This window comes from Bidens hawaiensis, unplaced genomic scaffold (assembly GCF_021521415.1).
Source record: "Bidens hawaiensis isolate Kalapana, Puna unplaced genomic scaffold, B.hawaiensis_p1.1 tig00028865_1, whole genome shotgun sequence".
Classification (NCBI taxonomy): Eukaryota; Viridiplantae; Streptophyta; class Magnoliopsida; order Asterales; family Asteraceae; genus Bidens; species Bidens hawaiensis.
In genome coordinates, this window is record NW_027494746.1 from 41,718 (window position 1) to 65,700 (window position 23,983).

At 36.9% G+C, this 23,983-nt stretch overlaps 1 protein-coding gene across 1 annotated transcript; it reads right to left on the bottom strand.

Annotated features, from left to right (window-relative positions):
• Nucleotides 1-20,090: 20,090 nt before the first annotated feature.
• Nucleotides 20,091-21,963, bottom strand: LOC143577865 (photosystem I chlorophyll a/b-binding protein 3-1, chloroplastic). The gene is made up of 3 exons (XM_077061590.1): nucleotides 21,758-21,963; nucleotides 21,596-21,657; nucleotides 20,091-20,922 (listed from the first exon to the last, which is right to left on the bottom strand). Exons 1-3 carry the CDS (start codon nucleotides 21,896-21,898, stop codon nucleotides 20,307-20,309), a joined length of 819 nt encoding a protein of 272 aa, XP_076917705.1. The 5' UTR covers nucleotides 21,899-21,963; the 3' UTR covers nucleotides 20,091-20,306.
• Between the last annotated feature and the right edge of the window lie 2,020 nt (nucleotides 21,964-23,983).

Sequence of the window (23,983 nt, forward strand, 5' to 3'; positions counted from 1 at the left end):
AGTCTCATTTTGATCTTACTTTGCTCCTTGATCTTCTAAGATTCGTGTTTGTGGTTCAAAATTCGAAAATCCGTCAAAATCTCCTAATTTTGGAATTTCCAGATTTTCCGATCGAACCAGTCTATTTTTGGAACTCATTCGATCGAATAGCCCTCCTATTCGATCGAACCAGTTTGAACTTGGACCGAATCAGTTTTTCCCGCCTAGAAATACTCCAAGTTCATTCGATCGAACCAGATTCGTTCATTCGATCGAACCAGTCTCCAGTTGATCGAATAAGTCACACATTCGATCCGTCCATTCGATCACTGTCTTATTCGACTGTCAGAACCCGTTCGATCAAACCATACACTCAATCGATCGAATCTGTTAACCCATTCGATCGAACCAGTTACACATTCGATCGAATAACTTTCAGAAGATCAGTTCGGTTTTCCAGAGAGACATTCGATCGAATCAGAACATATTCGATCGAATAAGGCACTCGTCCGATCGAACCAGACTCATTCGATCAACAGTTCAAAGTTAACCAAAGGATCAAAAATGGCTTCAAGTTCGAGTACCAACAAGAGGATCCAATCGATTCTCGAAAGCGATTCTGAATCGGGAAGCTACAACAAGCCACCAAAGCTGATGACATTAAACGACTTTACTACCTGGAAGACACGATTCCAGATTCATCTTACAGGTGTAAATCCTGGACTTTGGGAAGCTGTCCAGACAAGTTGGGTGCATCCAACGAATGATGATGGTGAGTCGTTGAGTTACTTTAGGCTATCTGAAGAACAAAAGATAGCCTTCGATGCTGAGAAGAAAGCCTTCTCCTTACTATCACAAGCACTCTCCACTGATCTTTTTCATCAGTTTAACCAGTTTACTACAGCGTCAACTCTTTGGAACGCACTGGTTGACCGATGTGAAGGATCTGATTCCCTTAGAGAAATTCACGCACGGGAGCTCAAGCGTGAATTTGATCTGTTTAGTCCAGAGTCGGGAGAAGATATTGAGTCGTTACTGTCGAGATTTTACCATCTAATGTCAGAACTCAAGTCCTATAACGTCAAAACTACAGGGACTGAGAAAGTTAGATGTCTTGCACAAGGACTTCCACCTAGCTGGAGCACCTTCCTGACAGTAATGAGAAGAAGTCATCAGCTGGAGACGATTCTCCTGTCTGATTTTATTAAAGAAATCAGACACGAAGAGGCTGAACTAAGAGCCTCTTCCAGAAAACCGAGATCAACTTCTGACAAATCACTTTACATGTCAAAACCTCCTTTGTCAGATTCAACTGATCATGCTCCGATGAAGACTGCTTTTGTCTCCTCAACGTCAAATCAATCAAAGGGGACTGAAACGAGATCTTCCGTCCCACTATCAACTTCTGGAAACTCAAGTACTAACTCCGGACCCAAGTCAACGGAGAAAGCAACGTTGAATACTGAAGGCTTGGGAACAGTAACAGTGGAGGTTGCCAAAGAACACATGGCAACTCTAGGCACGATAATTGAGTCCTACAGTTTAATGGTGGCGGGTAAGCTAGGAAATAGTCATCTGGACAGCGATGACTATGAACAGCTTGACGAAGATGATATGGAACGCATAGACATTATGTGGGCTCTTGGCAGTGCGTTCCGAAGGGCCAGAAAGTGGACGAAGAAAACAGGTCAGGCCCTCTCAATAAACAACAAATCCAAGTTCGGCTTTGATAAAAACAAAGTAAAATGCTACAACTGTGGCGAACTTGGTCACTTTGCCAAGGAGTGCTCGAAGCCAAGAAGGGAAGGTCACCAATATCCCTTCCGAACCACTTCATCATCATCCACTCCTGCTGCAGCAGCTGCAACTGTCAACCTTGAGAGACAACTGGTCCCTCAAAATCAAACCGCAGCAAACAACGTCGACATCAACAACGAAACTGCTCTTGCAGTTCAAGGGGATGAAGGCGAGACATGGAACTTGAGCATCAACATGGCTGATGTCACAGTAGTAGATGAAAACTCTGAAACAGAGTCTGTTGTTTCCTCGACCAATGAAGAATATACTGTCGATGAACCAGCTGCTGAAGTCCATGAAGGAGAACCTGAGGTTGAAGTGGTATCTTTGGAGATTAAGGAGGATCACGAAAAAGAGTCAAATGTTCCTCAAACATCTCCATGTTCGACAATTCCCGCAGAGGCTGCTAAAGTTGAAGAAGTCAACGAAGTAGAGTCTAAAGCAACTTCTGCATCGTTTCTGGAAAAAGCTGGGAATCTTTGCTTTGCATTCATGGCAGAGACATCAAATGCCAAGGTAAGTTCTAACCCATCAACTCCCAAACCAGAAAATGTTAAATGTTTAAAATGTGAATTGTATGAACAAGAAATTCAATCTCTAAAAGAGAGAATTGAAGATCTCGAGGCTTACAAACAAGCAGCCTCAAGATCTTTAATGGAACTGACTGACGCGCTTGCACAGAATAAGGCTTGGAAGCAGAAAGAGTCTGTTTTTAAAGAAAAGATTGATAGCCTTAAGCGTCAGAACAAGGAACTTGAAATATGTGTTCTGAATCAACAAGACTCTATCAATTTTCACATAAATAAGAATAATGTTTTGAAAAAAGAATTGGAAAACTTGAAAGCTGATTTTGAATCATTGAATTTCAAATTAAAAAGTTACTCAAATTCATCTTATTTATTAGAACACATCATTCCCGAGTTCCGAGGCAAAAAGGAAAGAGGCGTGGGATATAACAATGTCCCACCCCCGATCCTGAATCAATTTTCAAGCACACCAGGAGCTGTGCCGGATGATGAATCAAATGATTATATACCCGAGGACACAAACAAAATTTCTAAGTCTAAGGGTAAAGAAGTCATTGACCCGGCTCCTGAGTCCAAACAAAATGTTGATGCCACAGACTTAGGTTCCACAACTAAATCGGGCCCACCACCATCTAAGTCAAAGGCAACAACAACAAGAAGTTCTCAGAAGAAAAAGTTTAATCCTAAATCTGAGAAAGTCTATGTGGAACATAGTACCCAGTTTGTAAAGGAGGGTAACGTTAATGAAAAACATAATTTCCCAAAACACCCTCCTAGACAAACTTCACCCCAAAATGTCAAATCCAGGGGGTACTATGATAACAGACAAAACCAGAGTTATTTCTCTCCACCAAGTCAAAGGGGGAGAAACTACTGTTTTTCGTGTGGAGAGGTAGGGCATATAGCAAGATTTTGCTATAAGTACACGGATCCTAAGCAGTACATATCGACTCCGGATCCGAGATATGTCAAGTCACCTCCTAGGAGGCGACCGACCATTGACATTCAAGGTCAAGAACGGTTTCACACACCGAGGTCGGTTTCTCCTCGGAAACCTCAGCCAACCTCACCACACCAATCCCCAAACCCCTCAGATCCAAGTATTTCCACTTCGACAAGTGAAACTCAGTCTTCAACCAGCTATCTCAAACATGCTGAGAAGAAGACTGACTTTTGGAAACCTAAGAAAACTAACACTGTTGATAACAACGTCAAATCTGAAAACAGTGTTAATGAGGGTAAATGGATTGAATTGTTCATTCGTGATGAAGATGGAAAACCCAAGACCTTAAGGGCTTGGGTTTCCAATGATATTTAAACCTTTTGTTTTTGTGTGCAGGTTGCTCTATATGATCCAAGATTCAACATGTGGATCATAGACTCAGGAGCTTCCAGGCACATGACTGGAAACATGAATCTCCTTTCAAGTGTCAGACAAATAAAAGGAGGTGCAGTTTCCTTTGCAGGAAATCAAGGAGGTTATATCACGGCCCAAGGAATGGTGTCTAATGGGCGAATTTCGTTTGAGAAAGTAAATTTCATCAAAGAGTTGGAGAACAACCTGTTGTCGATAAGTCAAATCTGCGACAAAGGTTTCAAAGTTATGTTTGACGACCGAGATTGCCACATCTTGCCTAAGGATTTCAACTTTCCTGAAGACAAGGTTTTAATGTCAGCTGCACGCCAGAGTGATCTTTACATTCTGGATATGGCTAAGGCAGGGTCAACGTCTCCAACGGCGACATGTTTCGTGTCCAAGGCATCCGAACGTGATACTGTCTTATGGCATAGACGGATGGGACACATAAATGTCAGGAACATGAACAAGCTTGTGCACCGCAGACTAGTTGAGGGAGTTAATCTGAGAAGTTTTCGTCTCCCTGATTCATGTGTGAAGTGCAAAGCCGGAAAGCAGATAAAAAGGTCCCACAAGTCTAAGAGTTTCCACTCAATTGATATTCCGTTGGAACTCCTTCATATGGATCTTTTTGGCCCAATAAGCGTCAAAAGTATCTCTGGGCACTCATACTGTCTAAAAAGTCCAAAAAGATTTTGTTTTTTATAAATTCTAGGGGGAGAAAGGTTTCAAGAAAAACCAAAAACAATATAAAATACAAAAACCCAAAAACATTAAAAAATTTCAAAATTTTGAGAAGTTGATCTTGTTCAAGAAAGGTGATAGTACACAGACGCTATCATACTGAGACATCAAAAAGATTTGTTATGTCTGTACAGCTTATTTTCATTTTTCAAATATTAAATTTTTATACATCACTATCGCTTAAAATTATGTCGGTTACCTCAGTTTGATGGACACATTTTCGGATGTGTGTTGGTCCTTACTTCTACTAGTAGATTATGAGGATAGCCATTAACCAGATGACTGAAAGTGATCGGGGCGGGTTTTGATGGGTCTTTATTCTTTCGCTGAAAAATAGTCGGTTATACTTAGTTAGAAGGACACATACTCGTATGTGGTCGGTCCAGTTGATCCATTGGATCTTCAGGATAGCCGTTTACCTGAAGACTTTGACTTGATCGGGGCGAAATAATTTAAACGTTATATGTTTTAAAAGACATTCATATATATTCAGAAAATGAGAAATTGATCCAACCTTGGAAAATGATAGATACACTGATTCTGTGTGCTTAACTAGTGAAGTTATTAGGCTTAAAAGGCTTTAGAACGGTCATTGTGTGTCATGGTAGCTTTTTATGGTGCGTAAAAGTAGATGTGATACAAACTAAATCTACTCGATTTTACGTGGAAACTCCTTAAGAGTTTTGTATGTCTTCATATATATCTTTCCGAATGATAGGCAGAAAAGCGATTACCCAGTCATACACGAGCCCATAAGTGTTCTGATTCCCGTAAAGATAGTGTGTGAAGAAACTGCAGTGATCCAGATTCGGGACTTGCAATTGTTTACTACTCTGAAGTCTATGTTAAAAAAAAAAAAAAAAAAAAAAAAAAAAAAAAAAAAAAAAAAATTACATTATGAGTGATTGAAACATTCTAGAGTTAACAATGTCAAGACTTCTCAATCATGGAGTAAGAAAGAAAGAAAACGGGAAGCAGATGAAGACACTTACAACTTTAATCAGACACTATGGGTCAAGGTCAATTCGGGGTGACTTGGGGAAAGCCAAATACGCTTTGAGAATAGATAGGAGGCATCATAATCTCTGAGTTGATACCCACTTAAATTTTGAGACATAATTGAACCTAACTCGTATCACAGAAACGATGAAAACCATTTTAAGTTATTTACATGCTCACAACCTGTTTCTTTATGTCATAATACAGCTAAACACGGATCTGTGTGACAGTCACGTAATTAGTATGATTCCTGTTCGGATCTTTCTCACAAAAAGAATATTCATTATGTCTTGTTTAACTTCGTTTATTCGTAAAAAAAAAAAAAAAAAAAAAAAAAAAAATCTCAGTAGACAGTCATATACGTCTGTATGATTTCTTATTATAGATCCTTCTCAACCAAAAATAATGTGTTTTAAAATTTTTGTACAGTTGTTTATTTCAGTTTGAATATTAAAAAAAAAAAAAAAAAAAAAAAAAAAAAAAAAAAAAAAAAAAAAAAAAGATTTTTAATTCTGAATTAATCTTTTTATTTTTATTTATTTTATTCTGCTTTAATGTTGATGAGAAATCATCGTGACAGGTTGTCTGATCCCTGTCCCCCTCTCTGTAAATATTTTGATAAAAACCAAAAAGATTTTATTTCTATTTATTTTTCATTTTATTTATTTCTCGTGACAGGTAGTCTGATCCCTGTCCCTCTCTGTAAATAGTTTGATAAAAACCAAAAAGATTTTATTTCTATTTATTTTTCATTTTATTTATTTCTCGTGACAGGTAGTCTGATCCCTGTCCCTCTCTGTAAATATTTTGATAAAAACCAAAAAGATTTTAGTTTTATTTTAATTTATTTTATTTTTTTCTGTTTGTTTAAGAATCGATGAGAAATCATCATGACAGGTAGTCTGATCTCTGTCTGTTCCTACTAAATGTTTATCCAGTGTGTAGGAATGAAAGAAAACTTCATGCAGGTTGCTAAATGTTCATCTGTGCAACAGGCTGTGCATGAAAGAAAGAATGAAGTGACAAGAAAACCCAAAGATGTTTGAGCCTGATATTTTTCCATTTGTTACTAATGTATTATGATCTATATGTTCTGTAGGAACGAAGCTCTCAGGATTGGAAAATGTCTACGAAAACTAACCAAGTGTCAAAAGTTTATGTTTTCGTGCAGGTTCAAAGGCATCACGATCGATGGACGGGAAATAAGAAATTTAAAAATTTATTTTTCAAATGTTTTCCCTCATTCGATCGAATAGGTTGCTATTCGAACGAATAACTCGATCGAATGAACAGATTCGATCGAATCAGTGGTTGAGGAATGTAAACAGTTGCGAAGAGACTCATTCGATCGAATAGAATCTCATTCGATCGAATGGTCCAAACGAACAAGTCCGTTCGATCGAATAAGTCCAAAAATAGTATAAATACTCAAACTTATTCGATCGGTCAGTTAATTTCGAAATATATTACGGATTTTTGCTCTCAAATCTATTTTCCTCAAACCCTTGTTTTGATCCGATCACATTATTCGGTTTTTCACGTAGATCATTAAAATGTAAGTTTTTGTTATTTTTAACCGTGTTTTGATCGGGTTGTTGATCGTCTAAGTTTTCCGGGTTCGGTGTTCTTCGTTTCTGGGTTTCTGTTTGAATGAGTCGAACCAGTCCATTCGATCGAACGAGTTTCTTATTCGATCGAATGTGACTTATTCGACCACTAGTTCGATCGAATCAGAAGTCAACGATAAGATCTATCTCATTCGATTGTCTGTGATCGAACCAGATCTCATTCGATCGAATGAATAGCTCAACCGATCGAATGTGTTACTCGTTCGATCGAACTAGTCCAGAAAATTTGAAAAGTTTAAACGCATTCAGTCGTTTCAATATCTGTTCGTTCTAACACGTTTAAGTTTACAGATTCAATGGCTGAAGTTGCAGTAGTGGTTGCTCAGTACAAAACGTCCATCAAGCACAACATCGTGGCTTTTCTAGACGAAAAGTCGAGCCACGGGAAAGACTTTGCAACGGTGATAAAGTTTTTGAAGAGGTCAAGGATTTTTGGACCTATCTCGAGGGTCATTGAGCCGATAATGTCAATCCAACAGGAATTTTGGAGAAATGCCACGCACGACAAATCAGTCGTGCCGTCGGTTATTCGCTCCACCGTTAGAGGGCATGCAATTGTTATATCTGCCCAGGTCATTCGAGAAGTCTGTGGATTTGAAGATGATGAATCAGACCCGACCTCCCTACATCCTGCTGCAACAAGAGGATGTTTCGCACGTATGAAGTATGACGGCGACCTCAATGCCGGTCTGCTTCATAAGGCCAACTTGTGCCCCGAGTTCAAATATTTGGCACACGTTGTGATGCACTGCTTGGGCCCTCAACGAACCAGCTTTGACAAGCTGAGGGAAAGCATGCAGTTCACTGTAGCTGCTTTGGTGATGAACCGACCATACAACTTCTCTCAGATGACTTTCGGTCATATGGTCGAGAACATCACGTTGAAGCAAGGGAAAAGTGAGAAGTTTCTACAGTTCCCACGGTTCGTGCAAATGATTGTCGATACTCAAGCACCAGGGTTACTGAAAGAAAACGAAGGTGATGTGGTGAAACTGGACCACATGAAAAATGAGACTCTCAACCGTCTCAAATCTTACAAGGAACGTCCAACCAGGCCACCAATCAAAAGATGCTTCGGGCATTTGGTGAATCCGTCTTACAGGGCCCCTCCTAAAAGGAAATGGAGAAATGATACCAGTGACTCAGACGTCGAAAACTTACCTTTGCAGGAATCAAGCGACGACTCTGACACTGAGGAGGTGGCGGTCCCTGAAGATACAAGGACCGAAGCTGAAAAGGAGGCTGATTCGTTTCTAAATGACGAAGAGTTGGAAACTGGTGAGGAAGTCAGAGCCGTGGAAAATCCGGCCGACATAGATGTAGGAGAAGAAAGGCCTGCAAAGAGGCAAAAGAAGAAGGTTACTCGGAAGTATCGAAGCTTATTTCCCGATCAACCGCGTCCCTCAATGTTACCATCCGTCGGGACTTCTGCTGCTCCTCCTGCTCAACCAGCACAGCCACCAACACCGCAGTCAGCTCAACAACCTATTCCTCAAGCTCAACCTGAAATGGCCATACCTCAAAAGGTTGCATCCGAACTTGCTGATTTGCACAAGGCGATGATGAAGATGTTACTGTTCAAGGCAGAGCAAGAAGAACAGAATCAGCTCAGAGATGAGCAGATTGCTAAACTTCAAGCTGAGAACGAAATGCTCAGGCTTGAAAATAGTCAGTTAAATGCTACTGTCGCTGAACAGGGATCTTCGATCAATGAACAAGGTTCTTTGATCACCGAGCTGAGAGAGTCAAATCTACGCCTTGAAGCAAGAGTGACTGAGCTGAAGGGTGATGTTCTTCGTCTGGAAGGTCCAACCAATGTCGATGTGGACACAGACGAACTGGACTCTTCTGATGATGGAGGTGAAGGTAGTTAAGAGTATTTTGAGTGAATGTAGTAAGGACTTAAATGTTAAATCTTTTCAATTAATGATTTGTTTGTAAACCTAGTTTCATATGTAATGATATTGTATTTAATGTTTATGATATTACATATGTTTACTTAAATTTGTTGTTACTTTGTGTTTGTGTAATCAAACAGGTGATGCTGATCCGTTTAATGTCCAACCGCTGCAATCAAAAACAGCAGCGGAATATTTCACGTTTTTACTGGACAATCCAGATGAGCAGCAATTCTTCGCAAGTGGAGACTTGGAAGAAGGTGAAATTTCTCACAATTTCACAGAAGAAGAACTGGAACATATGTTTGAGCTATACAATGAAGAAACAGGCAAGTATCTGGCTTTGCCTTCAACAGAACAAACATCTTCTTCGGCTGCTACACCTGACTCAACATCATCCACGGCCGCTGATCCCTCTCAATTCGATGAAGTCGAAATGGAAGACTTGACGCAGGAAGAATATCCAGAGTACTACACGTCTCAAACTGAAGATCTTCCTAACTCGGCAAGCTTCTTTCAAAATGTAACAGAGGAGGAAATACAGAAGAAGGCTGACGAAAGGTCAAACACAATGAAACAGCCTTCTGATGCAGATCAAGCCGATTTCGTTGAGAAAACTGAAGAGTGCAAGAAAGCTTTCAACGCTATTCTTGAGAAGATAAGGTCCAGACGACAAGCAAAGCCGACCATTCCTCACACAATGTCCTATAAGATGAAGGGTCGTAGAACTTCAGGTGAAATAATTGCTTGGGCGTGTCTGAAGGATCTTAATTGCATTGCTGTCAAGAGAGAAAAAGGGGTTGAGTACTTTCAACGTATCACTGACTTGAAGACTCTTCCTACTTTTGATCTAAACCGTCTTAACTATCTTGATATGCTTTATGCAAGTTCATCTCCATTTGCAACGTATTATCAGAGTGTATTGCGAATGGAATACAGCTCAAAATGGAAGATGATCACTCCACAAAGGCCAAAGAGATATACAAGTAAAAGGGAGATCGATCCGATCACCAACAGGCCAAAGATTGTTTTGAAGTACATGCCACCACTCACGATGAAGAAGATTCCTCTAAGAAAGATGAAGCAGGACTTCTACAAAGCGTTCAGGCATTGGTACTATGACGGAAGACTGCATGAAGCAGTCATCGTGCTCAACGACAATGGAAATTGGAGCACAATTCGTATCTTTGATCCTATGTGGCTCACAAACTTGTCACGGGAGGACGTCTACACGCTGTACAAGACAGAGATTCTCTACGCCCCCGAAGACATGGAGCAAGCTTTAACGTATAGAAATGTCATTAGGATCTGCTTTGCCTATGACATACATGCAGGATCAAATTGGAAAGAGCAACAGAAGAAGTATGCACAAGAGACTGAAGCTTAATTGTCATGTTTATTTTGTTTCTTGTTGTAATGAAAGGTTTAATCTTCTGGTTGTAATTGTTTTTGAGTTGAATGTAATTTGTTTTGGAACATTGTGATAGATTGTGCTTAAATGTTTATCTAAAGTTTCAATTGACAGCTTCTCAGGATATGCGGAACCTATGGTAAGTCTGACTGACTGGACCGTTTGATCCTGAGAGAACTTCATGATGAAAGGAGTTCGTGGATGCAACATGCGCACCATTAGCTTTGAGAAAAGAGAGAGTGAGATAACTCCAAGGGGGAGTTACGATCGAGCAAGAGAACTCGATTGATTGTAAGTAAATAGAACTGGCTCCAAGGGGGAGTTTGTTAGGACATGAAATGTCATGTGTATGTCCCCAGTTCTATCAGGATGGTTCGATATGAAGATAACGATCGTGAAACTAAGTTAACGGACTGAAAATGTCAAAAGAAACTGATTCGATCGAATCAGTGACTGATTCGATCGAACCAGGTCTCGTTCGATCGAATGAGAGACTCATTCGATCGAACCAGTTTTCGATATATAAACGAAACTTAGGAAATTTCACAAGAGCACACATTCTACACACAGTCACGAACCACCACTCTGCTGAAATACTCTCTGCCCGTTCTTCACGTGTCGGTCCTTTCCTCCGTCCCTAGGTGTCAAACCGTCTTAGGAATCGTTACCGCGCGTTGTTGATCACCACCGAATTCGATCGAACCAGTTTTCGATATATAAACGAAACTTAGGAAATTTCACAAGAGAGCACACATTCTACACACAGTCACGAACCACCACTCTGCTGAAATACTCTCTGCCCGTTCTTCACGTGTCGGTCATGTGTATGTCCCCAGTTCTATCAGGATGGTTCGATATGAAGATAACGATCGTGAAACTAAGTTAACGGACTGAAAATGTCAAAAGAAACTGATTCGATCGAATCAGTGACTGATTCGATCGAACCAGGTCTCGTTCGATCGAATGAGAGACTCATTCGATCGAACCAGTTTTCGATATATAAACGAAACTTAGGAAATTTCACAAGAGAGCACACATTCTACACACAGTCACGAACCACCACTCTGCTGAAATACTCTCTGCCCGTTCTTCACGTGTCGGTCCTTTCCTCCGTCCCTAGGTGTCAAACCGTCTTAGGAATCGTTACCGCGCGTTGTTGATCACCACCGAATCGCCGTGTTAGAGGATTCCGCACTCTAACACGTTGCCCCGTGAATCGTTGGGAAACCGTGTCCCGCACCGGTCCGACAAGTTGTGAAATTAGAGCTCGGTTTAGACGCCCCGTTTGGCCGTGGGACCCGTTTCCGTCTTTAGTGCACCGGAAACTGTTAAATCGGATAAAATTACCCAAATCATCCGAATTATTTTCTGTGCTTTAATTCACTTATCCCGAAGCTTTAACACTTCGTAAACATCACTAAATATTATATATATCGTCTATAATGTAATCCTCGATTCGTTCGGGCTTCAATAACCGTTAATCGGTTAATCGTATTTCCAATACGATTAACTGTATAATCGAGTATAATCCGTACTGTGAATCATACATACTCGTATAAACGCATTATAATTCACATATTCATTATTAAATAACACATAAATAGTATATACCGGTTAGGGTATACCTGATTTTGCCGGAATCGTTACAAGTATTGTATTCAGATCTGCCGAATTGTCCTATTTATTAAGGCATAAATGATATAAATACTTAAACGAAATAAGCAAACAAGACACAAAGAAACGGGTTTATAACGAATTTGGGAATCGTTAAATTGGAAAATTTTAGTTAGTTTAAGTATTCTTAAAAGTCATTAGTATTATTATTGTTAATATTATTATTACCATCATTATTATGGTAAAATATATAGATTTATAAATGATTATATATATATATATATACTCGAAAACATTTAGCGAGAATTTATAACTGTTACTATGATGCAATTAGGATTGGGGTTGGTTTCGTGATGGTGTGGAGAAATTTAATTGAGTTTTGATCACGTATTTATAGGCTAACAAGTTCAATTTCAGCCGCGTTCATAGTTAAAGAAAATTGATTTGAATTGATGCGATTAGCTGTCAATTACGCGTTATTTTCATACACATGGCGGCATGAAGGTTATGAGGATCCACGAATTAAACCAAATTCCAGATTTTTCGAGTTAATTAGAAGTAAGAAAAGGAAGGGGGGGATTGTTGGTGACGACGGGGATAGGGGAATGGGAGGGAGGGAAAAATATTTTTTTTCGTTATTTTGCAATAAGGTCCCATGGGTTTAGCTTGGTGATCAAGACTCAAGAGTTGCGAAAATCATAGCGTAGGGGCTAAAATGCACATATTTTATACATTAAACGAGTAGGATACGAGTCACGTGTAAATACAATAAAAATAAAATCATAAAACATAGTTAATAGCTCAACGTTTTTCATTAAATACTAGGATCAGATTACAAATGGGTATGTAAAATGAAAATTGCTTATTATTATTATTATTATTATTATTATTATTTGTCTAGCTCAAAAACTAACTCACGCTCAATTTACATACATACGCTATCCGTGTGTGCCACTCCGAGAGTCGCAGTCGCTTCATGGTAGAGAGTAAGACAAAAGGATGACTTACAAGTCGTAACCACAAATAAATGAATGACAAAGAAATGAATGTTTTGGAATCTAGCAACCAAATTATCATAACCACAAATAAATGAATGGCACTTATCATCAAAAAGAATCTAAGAAAGCATCTTGTATATACGTTTTAAACTAGCAACTGTATTCTTAATTTTATAATAAATGAGTTGTCTCGGAAAACACCCCCCCCCTCCCCCCCCCCCCAACCACCCTACCACCAGGTCGACAATGACAAGTAGGCATAGAAAAACAATGTTGATTGGTAAAGCACTGATGCTAACCCATTTTGTCGGGTTTTACATATACGGATTTCGATATCTAGCAAAAAACGATAACTCGGAAAAAAACTTGCAAAGCGAAAACCCTGAATTAAGGGAAAACTACGAGATTAATTGCAAGCGAGAAATACATGGTGTGACAACGGTCGTGGAGTTTTCGCAACTAGAAAGGTTTCGCAAGGGTATACTTTTCGTATAGTTTATTATATGCACAGTAACTCAACGACGCCAAAGAATGATAATTTTGTTTTCAGTAGGATCGGTTTTTCCATTCAAAAGGGGGTGGCGGCGCAACTTATTGCCCGCTTACCTGCCTCTTATTATAATTGGATCCTTTTATTTGAATTATTAATTTTAGCTAAAAAAATTTGTAAGTGTGTCTTTTCTATGGGGAGACAAACACCTAGGTGGCTTAGGACACAAATTTGTATGGGTATGTATGGCCTTGTAATCTTTTGGTTAATAACAAATCATTCGATTAGATCATCTACCTATAATATTTCTTGTTCGTTATCGATTTATTACACATCCATCTCATTGTATATCAAGTGTTATATGTTCAAGGATCAAAGTGGACCTTACACGTTTTGACCTTTTATAAGTTACGTTTTGCGATAGTTACTTATTTGACCCGTTAACTAATTCAAGGTAACCCAATTTGAGTTGTTGACTAGTTTATGGTTACCTATTTTAACCCGTTGACTACCTTAAAGTGACTGAAATTAACTCATATACAGTGTTTTTTTTTCCCAAATTAGTACCATTATTGGATACGATGGATCTTAACTACTACTTTAGATTTACCGACGTATTAAACTTGAACTTTGTTCATTCTAAATTTCAAGATTTGATGTTATATCTATCAAATTTAGGTTCGTACGATTTTATGTAATGTTTAATTGTCATATTTTCCTTTGCTAAGGTCATCAACTACATATTTCCCTAATCATAAAAATCAATTACATATTTCAACTTCGTATGATTCTTAATCACATATTTTTCTAAACTAACAAATGAATTACATATTTCGTCTTCCTAAAACATACATATTACATATTTGTTAATTTGATTAAAATTAAGTTATTGAATTACTATATATTTTTCTCTTTTTTTACATTAAAGACTTTTACCGACCGTGAACGAGTTTAACCAGCGTCGAACTCATTAACCGGGTTCAGACGCATTACTTGCACTAGACAAGTTTACCGGCTTCGAGCGCGTTAACCGACTTCTGACGCGTTACTGATTCATATCCATTAACTAGCGTCAGACGCATTAACCAGCGTTGAACACATTAACCGATGTCAAAAACATTAAGTGGCTACGTTGTGCAAAGTGCACCCGTGAAGTAAACGAGGCTCAAACTAATGCATGCACTAAATCTAAACAAACTTCCTTACAAAACAATATTAAAATCAACCAAAATAAATTAACAATAATAAAAGCAATACGCATGTTATAAAAAACCGTGTAATATACGGTATTTCATAAACTCACGTGGAGCATTTAAATAATTCTATGATATTTATAAAAATTTTATTTATATATTGATGTCTAGTTGCTCAAGGATGGGCCCGGAGGGATTTTTCGTGGTGATTTCAAGTATTCTTGGGATTTTTAATATGTGAATCAAACGTACACTATAAAAAAGGACATCTAGGAATACAAGAATGACATGGTTAAAGCCTACAGGTGGTAGTTAATTTAATTAATAAAATAATTTTTTATCATGTCTGCAGGTTTGGTTATTGCTTTTGGAGCGATTGGGATATGCATTATGGTATGTTTGGTTGCAATTGCTGCCGCTAATAGCAAACAAGAAAAACCTGCCAACGAGGAGACGCCAGAAGGTCAAAGCAATCAAGACAAAAAGAAAGATAAGGATCGAGAATTTGAAACGGTCGTGGATGTTTGTTGTTTTGGTGGTGATGGTGATGGTGGGGGGTGTGGTGGTGATTGAACTAGTCGTGAAAATAAGCGTTTATGAAAACGTTTTTCAAGTTTTAAATGTTATTTACAAGAAATTCCCAAAATATGTATTAAACTAGTCGTGACGAGTAGGTTATGATTACACACGAGTAGTTTGTAGAACCAGTTAAAACTTGTCATGTGCCCTTAAACTAACCGTAACGAGCAGGTTCACTAATAATTGGCTCGTCATGACTAAATAAGTTTCATGCCTCGCAATCAACGCTCACGAGTAATTCATAAATCATTTAGTCGTGACGACTAGTTTATCTGGTTTACATTCCCCACACGAGTAGTTTATTAGTAGTTAACTCGCCTGCGACTAGTTTAACCTTGCAATCTACTCGTTGCGACTAAAGAACTTATGAATTACTCGTGGGCGTTGATTACGAGACATAAAACTTATTTAGTCGTGACGAGTAAATAGTTAGTAAATCTACTCGTTACGGTTAGTATAAAGACATGTGTCAGGTTTTTAATTGGTTATACAAACTACTCGTCACGACTAGATTATAATACCTATTTTGAGAATATATTGCAAATGACACTTAAAACCTGAAAAAATTTTTCATAAATAAGAATTTTCCCATTCTTTTAACCGTACTTTTAAATTACTTTCAGGAACGATTTTCGTTGATTAAACACAACTAGTCAACTAGTGCAGCAAACTAAAAGCAAAAGACCATATTAGGATTACAAACATATTTACTATTACTGTTCATAGCCACAAGGCTATATGTCACGCTAATAATTCTCCATATATCCTTTGGGTGAATCGAACTCTGGTATATTACTTCCATCTTGTAGGCCTGCTCCATAAGTGATTTTTACTAGGGTTGTGAGTGAATATAAATCCTTAATGAATTCAAATATTGGTGGCCCAATTATTCTTACTGCCGAAAGCCCACATAGAACACTTTGTGAAGAGCATGACTGACTTAATGAAGGAAGACCAGAATCTTTGTAATGTCCTGTTTGATTTTAAGGGCGTTCAGATTTTTACCACCAGTGAGTCTTCGAACGGGTGAGTTTTCCCTGAAACTGAAGATAACTTAGAGACGCTTAGATGTTTTGTACAACAGGGTTGGGCGGCTGACGGTGACCAATTGAAATTGGGTCAGCGCGTACAAAGTACGTCTCTTTTTGTTGGCCGTTAAAAAAAGAATGCCCTTCAAATATGCATTATAAATAATAATATAATATAATATTAAATAAATGCTATTGTTAAATTATACACCTTAAAATAAAGCAAAGTAGATAATAATAATAATAATAATAATAATAATAATAACAGTATAATAATATCTATTCGAATATTCACTTGTTGATCTCTGGTTTAAGATAAATACTCCATATTAGTTTGTTGTTTCTTAAAACCGTTAAATTTAGACAAATGCGAAATAAATAATCCAAGCTTTTGTGTATTGTCTGATAATAATTCAAACTTAAAAATCACTAACAGCAGGCCCAACTTCCAACTATTTTTGTCTCAACAGACCTCTGTTAAAAAAACACTTAACGTCGTTAAGTTTTCTTCCGAGTTTCATACCGATGTTTTAGGGCTTTTGATTGGAAGAACGATACGATTCGACTGATGTAAAACTTATCTCGAAACGGTCACTCAAATGACTTGATTTTTGTTAATTGAAAATTCAAACACCCGAATTGATACATTGTTTCGTAGCTTGGATCACCGTTTCGAGATAAGTTTTACATCAGTCGACTCATATCGTTCTTTCGAATAAAAGCCCTAAAACATCGGTTTAAAACTTGGAAAAAAACTTAACGATGTTAAATGTTTTTTAACATAAGTCCATTGAGACAAAAATAGTTGAACGTTGAGACCACCGATAGTGATTTTTAAAGTTAGAATTATTATCGTCTAATACACAAAAGTTGGGGTTATTTATTTCCAATTTGCCTTAAATTTAATTAGATAAAAACTAACTCAAAAATTATTTAAAGTGTAGAAATTATTTATATACTTTATATTGAATTTAGACCATATCAGAAATCTTACAACTAGATCAAACGAGTTACAAAAAATTTGAAATTAAAGCGGTAAAGAGGCTAAGGATTCGTGTCCAACATGTACAGGCCTTTAAAACAAATTCCGCATCTCCATGTTGACGTGATTAATAATTACCGAGTTGCATCAATTATCAACAACAAATATTTTCCTCTTAACATGAACAAACAAATGATATTACCAGGGGACTATTAATGTGAGAGTTCCAACATATCCAAACAAAATTAAAAGAAAATGGAACTAGAAATGGTCAATAATCCATCGATAAGTAAATGTGAAAATATAGATGGGTTAAAACTTGCAGTTATCGAGAGATTGTCGATGAGGGACTATGCGACAGTAAAATTTTCTATAAGTTTATTCCATAAGCTTGGTGGTAACTAACTAACTATAGAGTCTTTCAAGTCTAAAAATGGCAATCTAAGTATATATATATTTTAGATAGCTAGGCATATATATATATTTATTAGAAAGTTAGTGAATTGATATTCTAAAAATTTAAATATTTTCCTATGTGTTACTAATGTGTACACACGTAAAGATATGTTGTAGTGTAACAGTTTGTGTCTTAGTTTATACCATATCAATTTGATAAGTAATGTAGATTGGAAATTGCAAATATCCTGCATTGTTACTTAAAACTAGGAAATGACAAATGTTAAGATATGTTATCCTTAATAAAAATCTTAAATGAATAAATGATCAAATAGATATTACCAATTTTAGGATCCTTGATCCTGTAAGGATACTCGATCCTCAGAGGATACTTGATCCTGATCAGAAAAAGTACTTCTTGAGGTGGATAGCATTCCAAGCTCTTGGTAATCTGTTGCCTTCCAAGTGAGCAAATGATATGCCCTCCTTTCCTGCTTCCTATTCGATCAGATAAGGGCCTTCCTATTTGGGTGCTAGCTTTCCATCAGCTGGATTGGTTGTATTTTGGATTGCTTTCCTCAAGACCAAATCTACTTCTTGAAATCTTCTGATTCTTATACTTTTGTTGTATGCCTCAGCTACCCTTTGTTGATATACTGCCATCCTTATCTTGGCCAGGTCTCTGAGTTCTTCAACAGTATCCAAGTCTTCGAGAAAGATTTCTTTATTAGCTTCAGGATCACGATTGCTTGTTCTGGCTGTAGGAACCACCATCTCTGTAGGGACTACTACTTCGGATCCAAACACCAATGAGAAGGGTGTTTGACCTGTTGCATTTTTTGGTGTCGTCCTGTCGGCCCAAAGTACATATGGTAGCTCTTCGGCCCATTTGTCTTTCTTGGATCCTAGCTTCTTTTTCAAGTTGTTGATGATTATCTTGTTGCTTGACTCTGCTTGACCATTAGCTTGAGGATGCACTGGAGTAGAGGTAATCATCTTGATGCCCCAACTGTCACAAAAGTTAGTGGTTCTTTTCCCAATAAATTGGGATCCATTATCACAAACAATTTCAGATGGGATACCAAATCTAGTTATAATATTTATTTTTATGAAGGATATGACTTCCCTTTCTCGGACTTATACGAATGCTTCTGCTTCAATCCACTTAGAGAAGTAGTCTGTCATAGCAAGCAAAAAGACCTTTTCACTTGGTGCCTTTGGTAGCTTGCCAACAATATCCATTCCCCACTTCATGAAAGGCCATGAAGAGGATATATGATACATTGGTTCTGCTGGCTGATGAAGGATGTTCGCATGCCTTTGACAAGCATCACACTTCTTTGAGTACTCCATCGCATCCTTCTTCATCGTACGCTTACTGCACAGTGCACACGATGTGATACGATTCTATATAAATAAAGTTTAATATATTATTTAAGTTTATTTGTTATTTAGTTTCCTTATTATTTTATAATTAGGTTTCTTTATCTTTTCCTATTTTTTGTGTCTTGGATTCCTATATATTGTAATCTAAGTTTAAGAAAAAGAATAAGAAAAATAATCAGAAAATTGTCTCAAGTTTCGTTTCTCTTCTCTTCTTCTTTCTTGTTTATGGAGCCTAACCCACTCTATAGGTCTATCGGGAGATTGACCATCTCAAATCGGTCAATTTCATTATGAAATGTAAAATATTTATTTGTATGATGTAAATTTGTTTGAGCAGTGTGAAAATGTGAAGTAATTTGTTTATAATATGTGACATTAATGTTATTTATTGTAACACAAAAATGCCACTTATGACCTAATTTGGGGTTAATGAAATGTCCTGTGGTTGCTGCTGCTGCTGCTGCTGTTGTTTATATTATTATATCATGTGTATTAATCGTTTCAGCTTACAAGTGACATTTTCATCAGTTTATTTTCGGCCAAAACAAACTAGCTTGCTAGATTGCCCTCATTCACATCAACAGAGCACCACCCGCAACCCTTGTTGAACGTCATTTCCGCCAACCACAACCACTGTTACACGACACCAGCATGTGTGTTTGTTAATGAAACTATCTGACGAACATGAGTAAAACAATTTACTTAATAACGAACATGAACAAGAAGCTTTACTCGTCGGTTATGTTGTCGTTAATGGTACATGTACATTTGTTCGATAAATGCATGACGTATGAAAACAAGGTCTTATAATTTGGTTCGCTGCGATTCGTAATACAACCCTAGAAGGAGTTATAATTATTTCTAAGCCGCCAAATAACCCAAAGACACATTGGATAACCACATCAAAGACTAATTAATTTCTTAGGTTTTCATTCAAAAGTAAATGAATACCGGATCTTAAGCTTCTATTCCGCCCATTGCCTAATGGACAGACAGCAACCCAAATGAGGGTAAGAAGAAGCCGATTTTGAGAATATAACTTTGTGATGTTAAATTTCATTAATAGAGAGGGCCAGACTCAAAATTTTCGGACGAAACGGATAAATTTACACTACTGAGCATAAAATAGGGACCCCGGTCTCCATGAGTACACGTGCACACAAACAAACACACATAGTTACTAAAGGTTACTACAAGGTTCTGGTTTCCTTAGCATATCATTAATATCATTACATATTTATAATAATTTTTTAGAAAATACTGCACATGATATTACATATAGGAAGGAAGATAAGAGTCTCTAGTGGAACTTAAGGCTGGTCAACACATTGTTGTTAACTGGATCAGCCAAATGGTCCAAAAGGTTCTGGAATGGTCCAACACCAGTCACCAAACCCTGAATGAAGTAACCCAAAATAGCCAACATAGCCAATCTACCATTCTTGATCTCCTTTAGCTTCAATTCCTTGAATGATTTCTCATCTTTACCAAACCCTAACGGGTTAAAGAACGGCCCACCGGGGTACGCTGGGTCACCAGACCCAGCGAACCCTTTCTCCAAGCCCAAAAAGTATTGTTTCCCCATTGAACCGGGGTTGTACCAATCTTGTAGTCTTCTGTGTTCCGCAAAGCCCATAAGCGCCATTTCGAATACGAATAGGGTGAACGGGTCGGCCCAGTAGTTGTATGTACCAGCTGGGGGAATGACACCGGTTTTGAACCATGGGAGGGCAGTTTCCGGAGGGATGAGGCCAAGCTTGCCGAATATTTCGGGTGCTATGGCTCCAGCTGCGCCTAACATGGCGAACCGGCCGTTGATAACCTCGCCGTATGCTAGCCATTTGGGTTCAATAAATCCACCAGTCCCTTCTGGGTCTGAAAGACCAAGTGGATCAAATCCATAGTCACCTGGGAGACTGTAAATATTCTAAGTATTAGGTGTTAAAAGAACCATGCTACAAAGGCTTTCACTTTTGAGTTCAAACCTTGGTATTCAAAATTAATAACCAAGCAAGCACATACCTTTTTCTCTTTTTCTATTTGTTAGAATTTAGTAAGGTTGTGCACGAAACCGGAAAAACTTATCCGAAACCGAAAAGAAATGATGGTTTGGTTTTATGCTTTTGTAAAAACCGAACGTTTGGTTTTGGTTTTACATGTAATAAAATGGCAAATCAGAAAAAAACTGAAGCAAAACCGAAAACCGGAAAGACCAAAACTGAACAGTTTTTGAAAACGTAAAAACCAAGGTTTCAGTTTTTAATTTAGTTTTAGCCCAAAACGAATCATGCACACCCATATAATTTAAATTATATCAATATTTAAGATGGAAAGCACTTAGCTTTGACTTTAATAGTTTAACTACAACAAATTTCTTTTGTTGGGATAGATCTTTAATATAGTTAAGCTACACCATCATTAGCTAGTTAGTATTTAGTATTTACTATACAAAACAATCATCTTTATTCACTACAAATATTTAGATTTCATCTTAAGCTATAAACCACTAAGTTCTGACTTCAAAAGTTTCCTAAATATATCATTTTATAGAAATGAAACAAATATTCAAGTTCTTCAGCTATATATTACCTTCCATCCAGGTAAGAAAGTGATTGCTTGGATGCAAACCACAGTTGCCTGTTAGCTCCTTGCTGATAAGATAAAGTAAACCATCAAGTATTGATCAACCTCAGACATACATATATACATGCATACATGCATTGATACAATTACATATATCAATTATCTTACCTTAACAGGAGGGGTGGAAGCAGCTTTAACAAGAAAAGATATCTTTCTTGCAGGTGTGTTTAGGGGCCTGGCTCCAAAGATTTGTCTAGCAGACTCCACTGATGAAGTCAGTGATGATGAAACCAGTGCTTGTGTTGCCATTTTTTCTTGAAACAATTAGAGGGTTGTTTGTGGCACAGCAAGGGAATGACAGGAGGGAAACATAAGGAAGAGGGTGGAGGGTGGTGGGCCAGGTGAGGTTGTGGTTGTGGTTGGTGTTGAGCCAGCCTGAATTTGCAGATTAGGTTTAGGATCTTTATCTCCAATGAGGTTATCACATGTGGCAGATCACTTGCTTGGATAAGAGATTTTTATTATCTCACCTGTTGGTGGCCTTAGGAATTTGATAAATATTATATTTTTGTTAGAATATTATTACTTGAAAGAAATATATAATTTTTAGCTTATATTTAGCAAGATTTTCAAATACCAATTCCATCTTATTAAACAAATATTTTCTTAAAAAATTATAAATATATACGGTTCAAGATGATATATATAATTTTTTTCAAAACTATATATATATATATATATAGTATCAGGATCATGAGAGAACCTATTTGAAATTGAGAACTATGAGAACCATTTTGAACCATAAAAAACCCAAAAATAAAAAAAATCATAAAAATAAAAAAAACACAAAAATCAAAAAAGTATAAAAACCAAAATTCTTATTTCATCATTCCGATTTATAAAAAAAACTCGGTTTAGCTAAATTATATACACATATGTATAATATATACATATATGTATATTTACATGTTTTTTTGTACACATGTGTATAATTTAAGATAAATGATACTGTACATATGTGTATATTACGTAACTAAAGATTATATAAAATTATACATATGTGTATAATACGACGTTTTTTTTATTTATTTTTATTTTTTTATTGAAACCGGAATGAAATATAAGAATTTTGGTTTTTTTACTTTTTTAAAATTTTTATTATTTTTTGTTTTATGATTTTTTTTAAATGTGTTTTTAGTGGTCCAAAATGGTTCTCAAAGTTATCAATTTGCAAAGGGTTCTCTTAGGATCCTTACCATATATATATATATATATATATATATATATATATATATATATATTCAACCAACGACGGACCCAAGTTATTATTTTAGTTATTGAGTAAAGTGTCATTTTCGTCCTCATGGTTTAACAAATAATGTAAATTTAGTTCAAAATGTTTATTTTTTGCATATGGACAATCCACGTTTCTCAGTTTTTGCTAATTACATCTAAATCACTGACCCCGTTAAATTTAATCATTAAGTCAGGGATAAACATCTTTTTTCCCTCTTTCTTTATTATAATACTTATTTCAGTGAACTGCGGTTTTCGACCATGTGGTTGTCCAAATCTGCGGTTTTAGTCCAGTTTCAAATTTGCAATTTTCTTCCCTATGGTTTCATTTCACTTTCAAATAAAGCCGAATTCACTAATCTCAATAAGTTTGGTCGCTAAACCCATCAGTGTGCATTTTACGTGAGGAGCAGTTTTGTTCTTATTTTTTTCATTTTTCCCAAATACACCTCAGACCCTCAAGTGAGGGGGCTTGCGAATTAATACTGAGGTTTATTTGGAGAGAAAAACGGCAAAACTGGTTGTCACGTAAGGGGCACACAGATGGGTTAACAACCAGACTTAACTAGGTAATAAATTCGGGTTAAATGCAAGGGGAATGAAACTAGAAGAATAAAAATTGCAAACTTGAAACTGTTGAACTAAAACCGCATATTTGAACAAAACATATTGTTTTAACGATTAAATTTAACGGGATGACACTTTATTCTTATGAAAAAAATTGGCAAGAATTGAGATTTTAATGTAATTGGCAAGAATTGGGAAACATGGATGACCTATATGAAAAAAATAAACTTTTTAGACTAAATACACATTATTTGTCAAATCACAAGGACGAAAATGAAACTTTATTCTTAGTTATTTTTACTTTCTATTATTAATCTTTGAGCGGTGTATGGCTAGCAGGTTCTGAAGGTAATGACTCATATATCAACCGCTTTTTACCTAAGTTTGAATATTTTTACACTGATTTTCCCGGTAAGTAGCATACAATTATGAGAACTAAACTTAGAACCTCTCTAGGATAAGCCTTTTGGAAAACCATTGTTTTTATCTGCCATAGTTGCAATATTTAAGGTTGACCTCACAATTTATTGT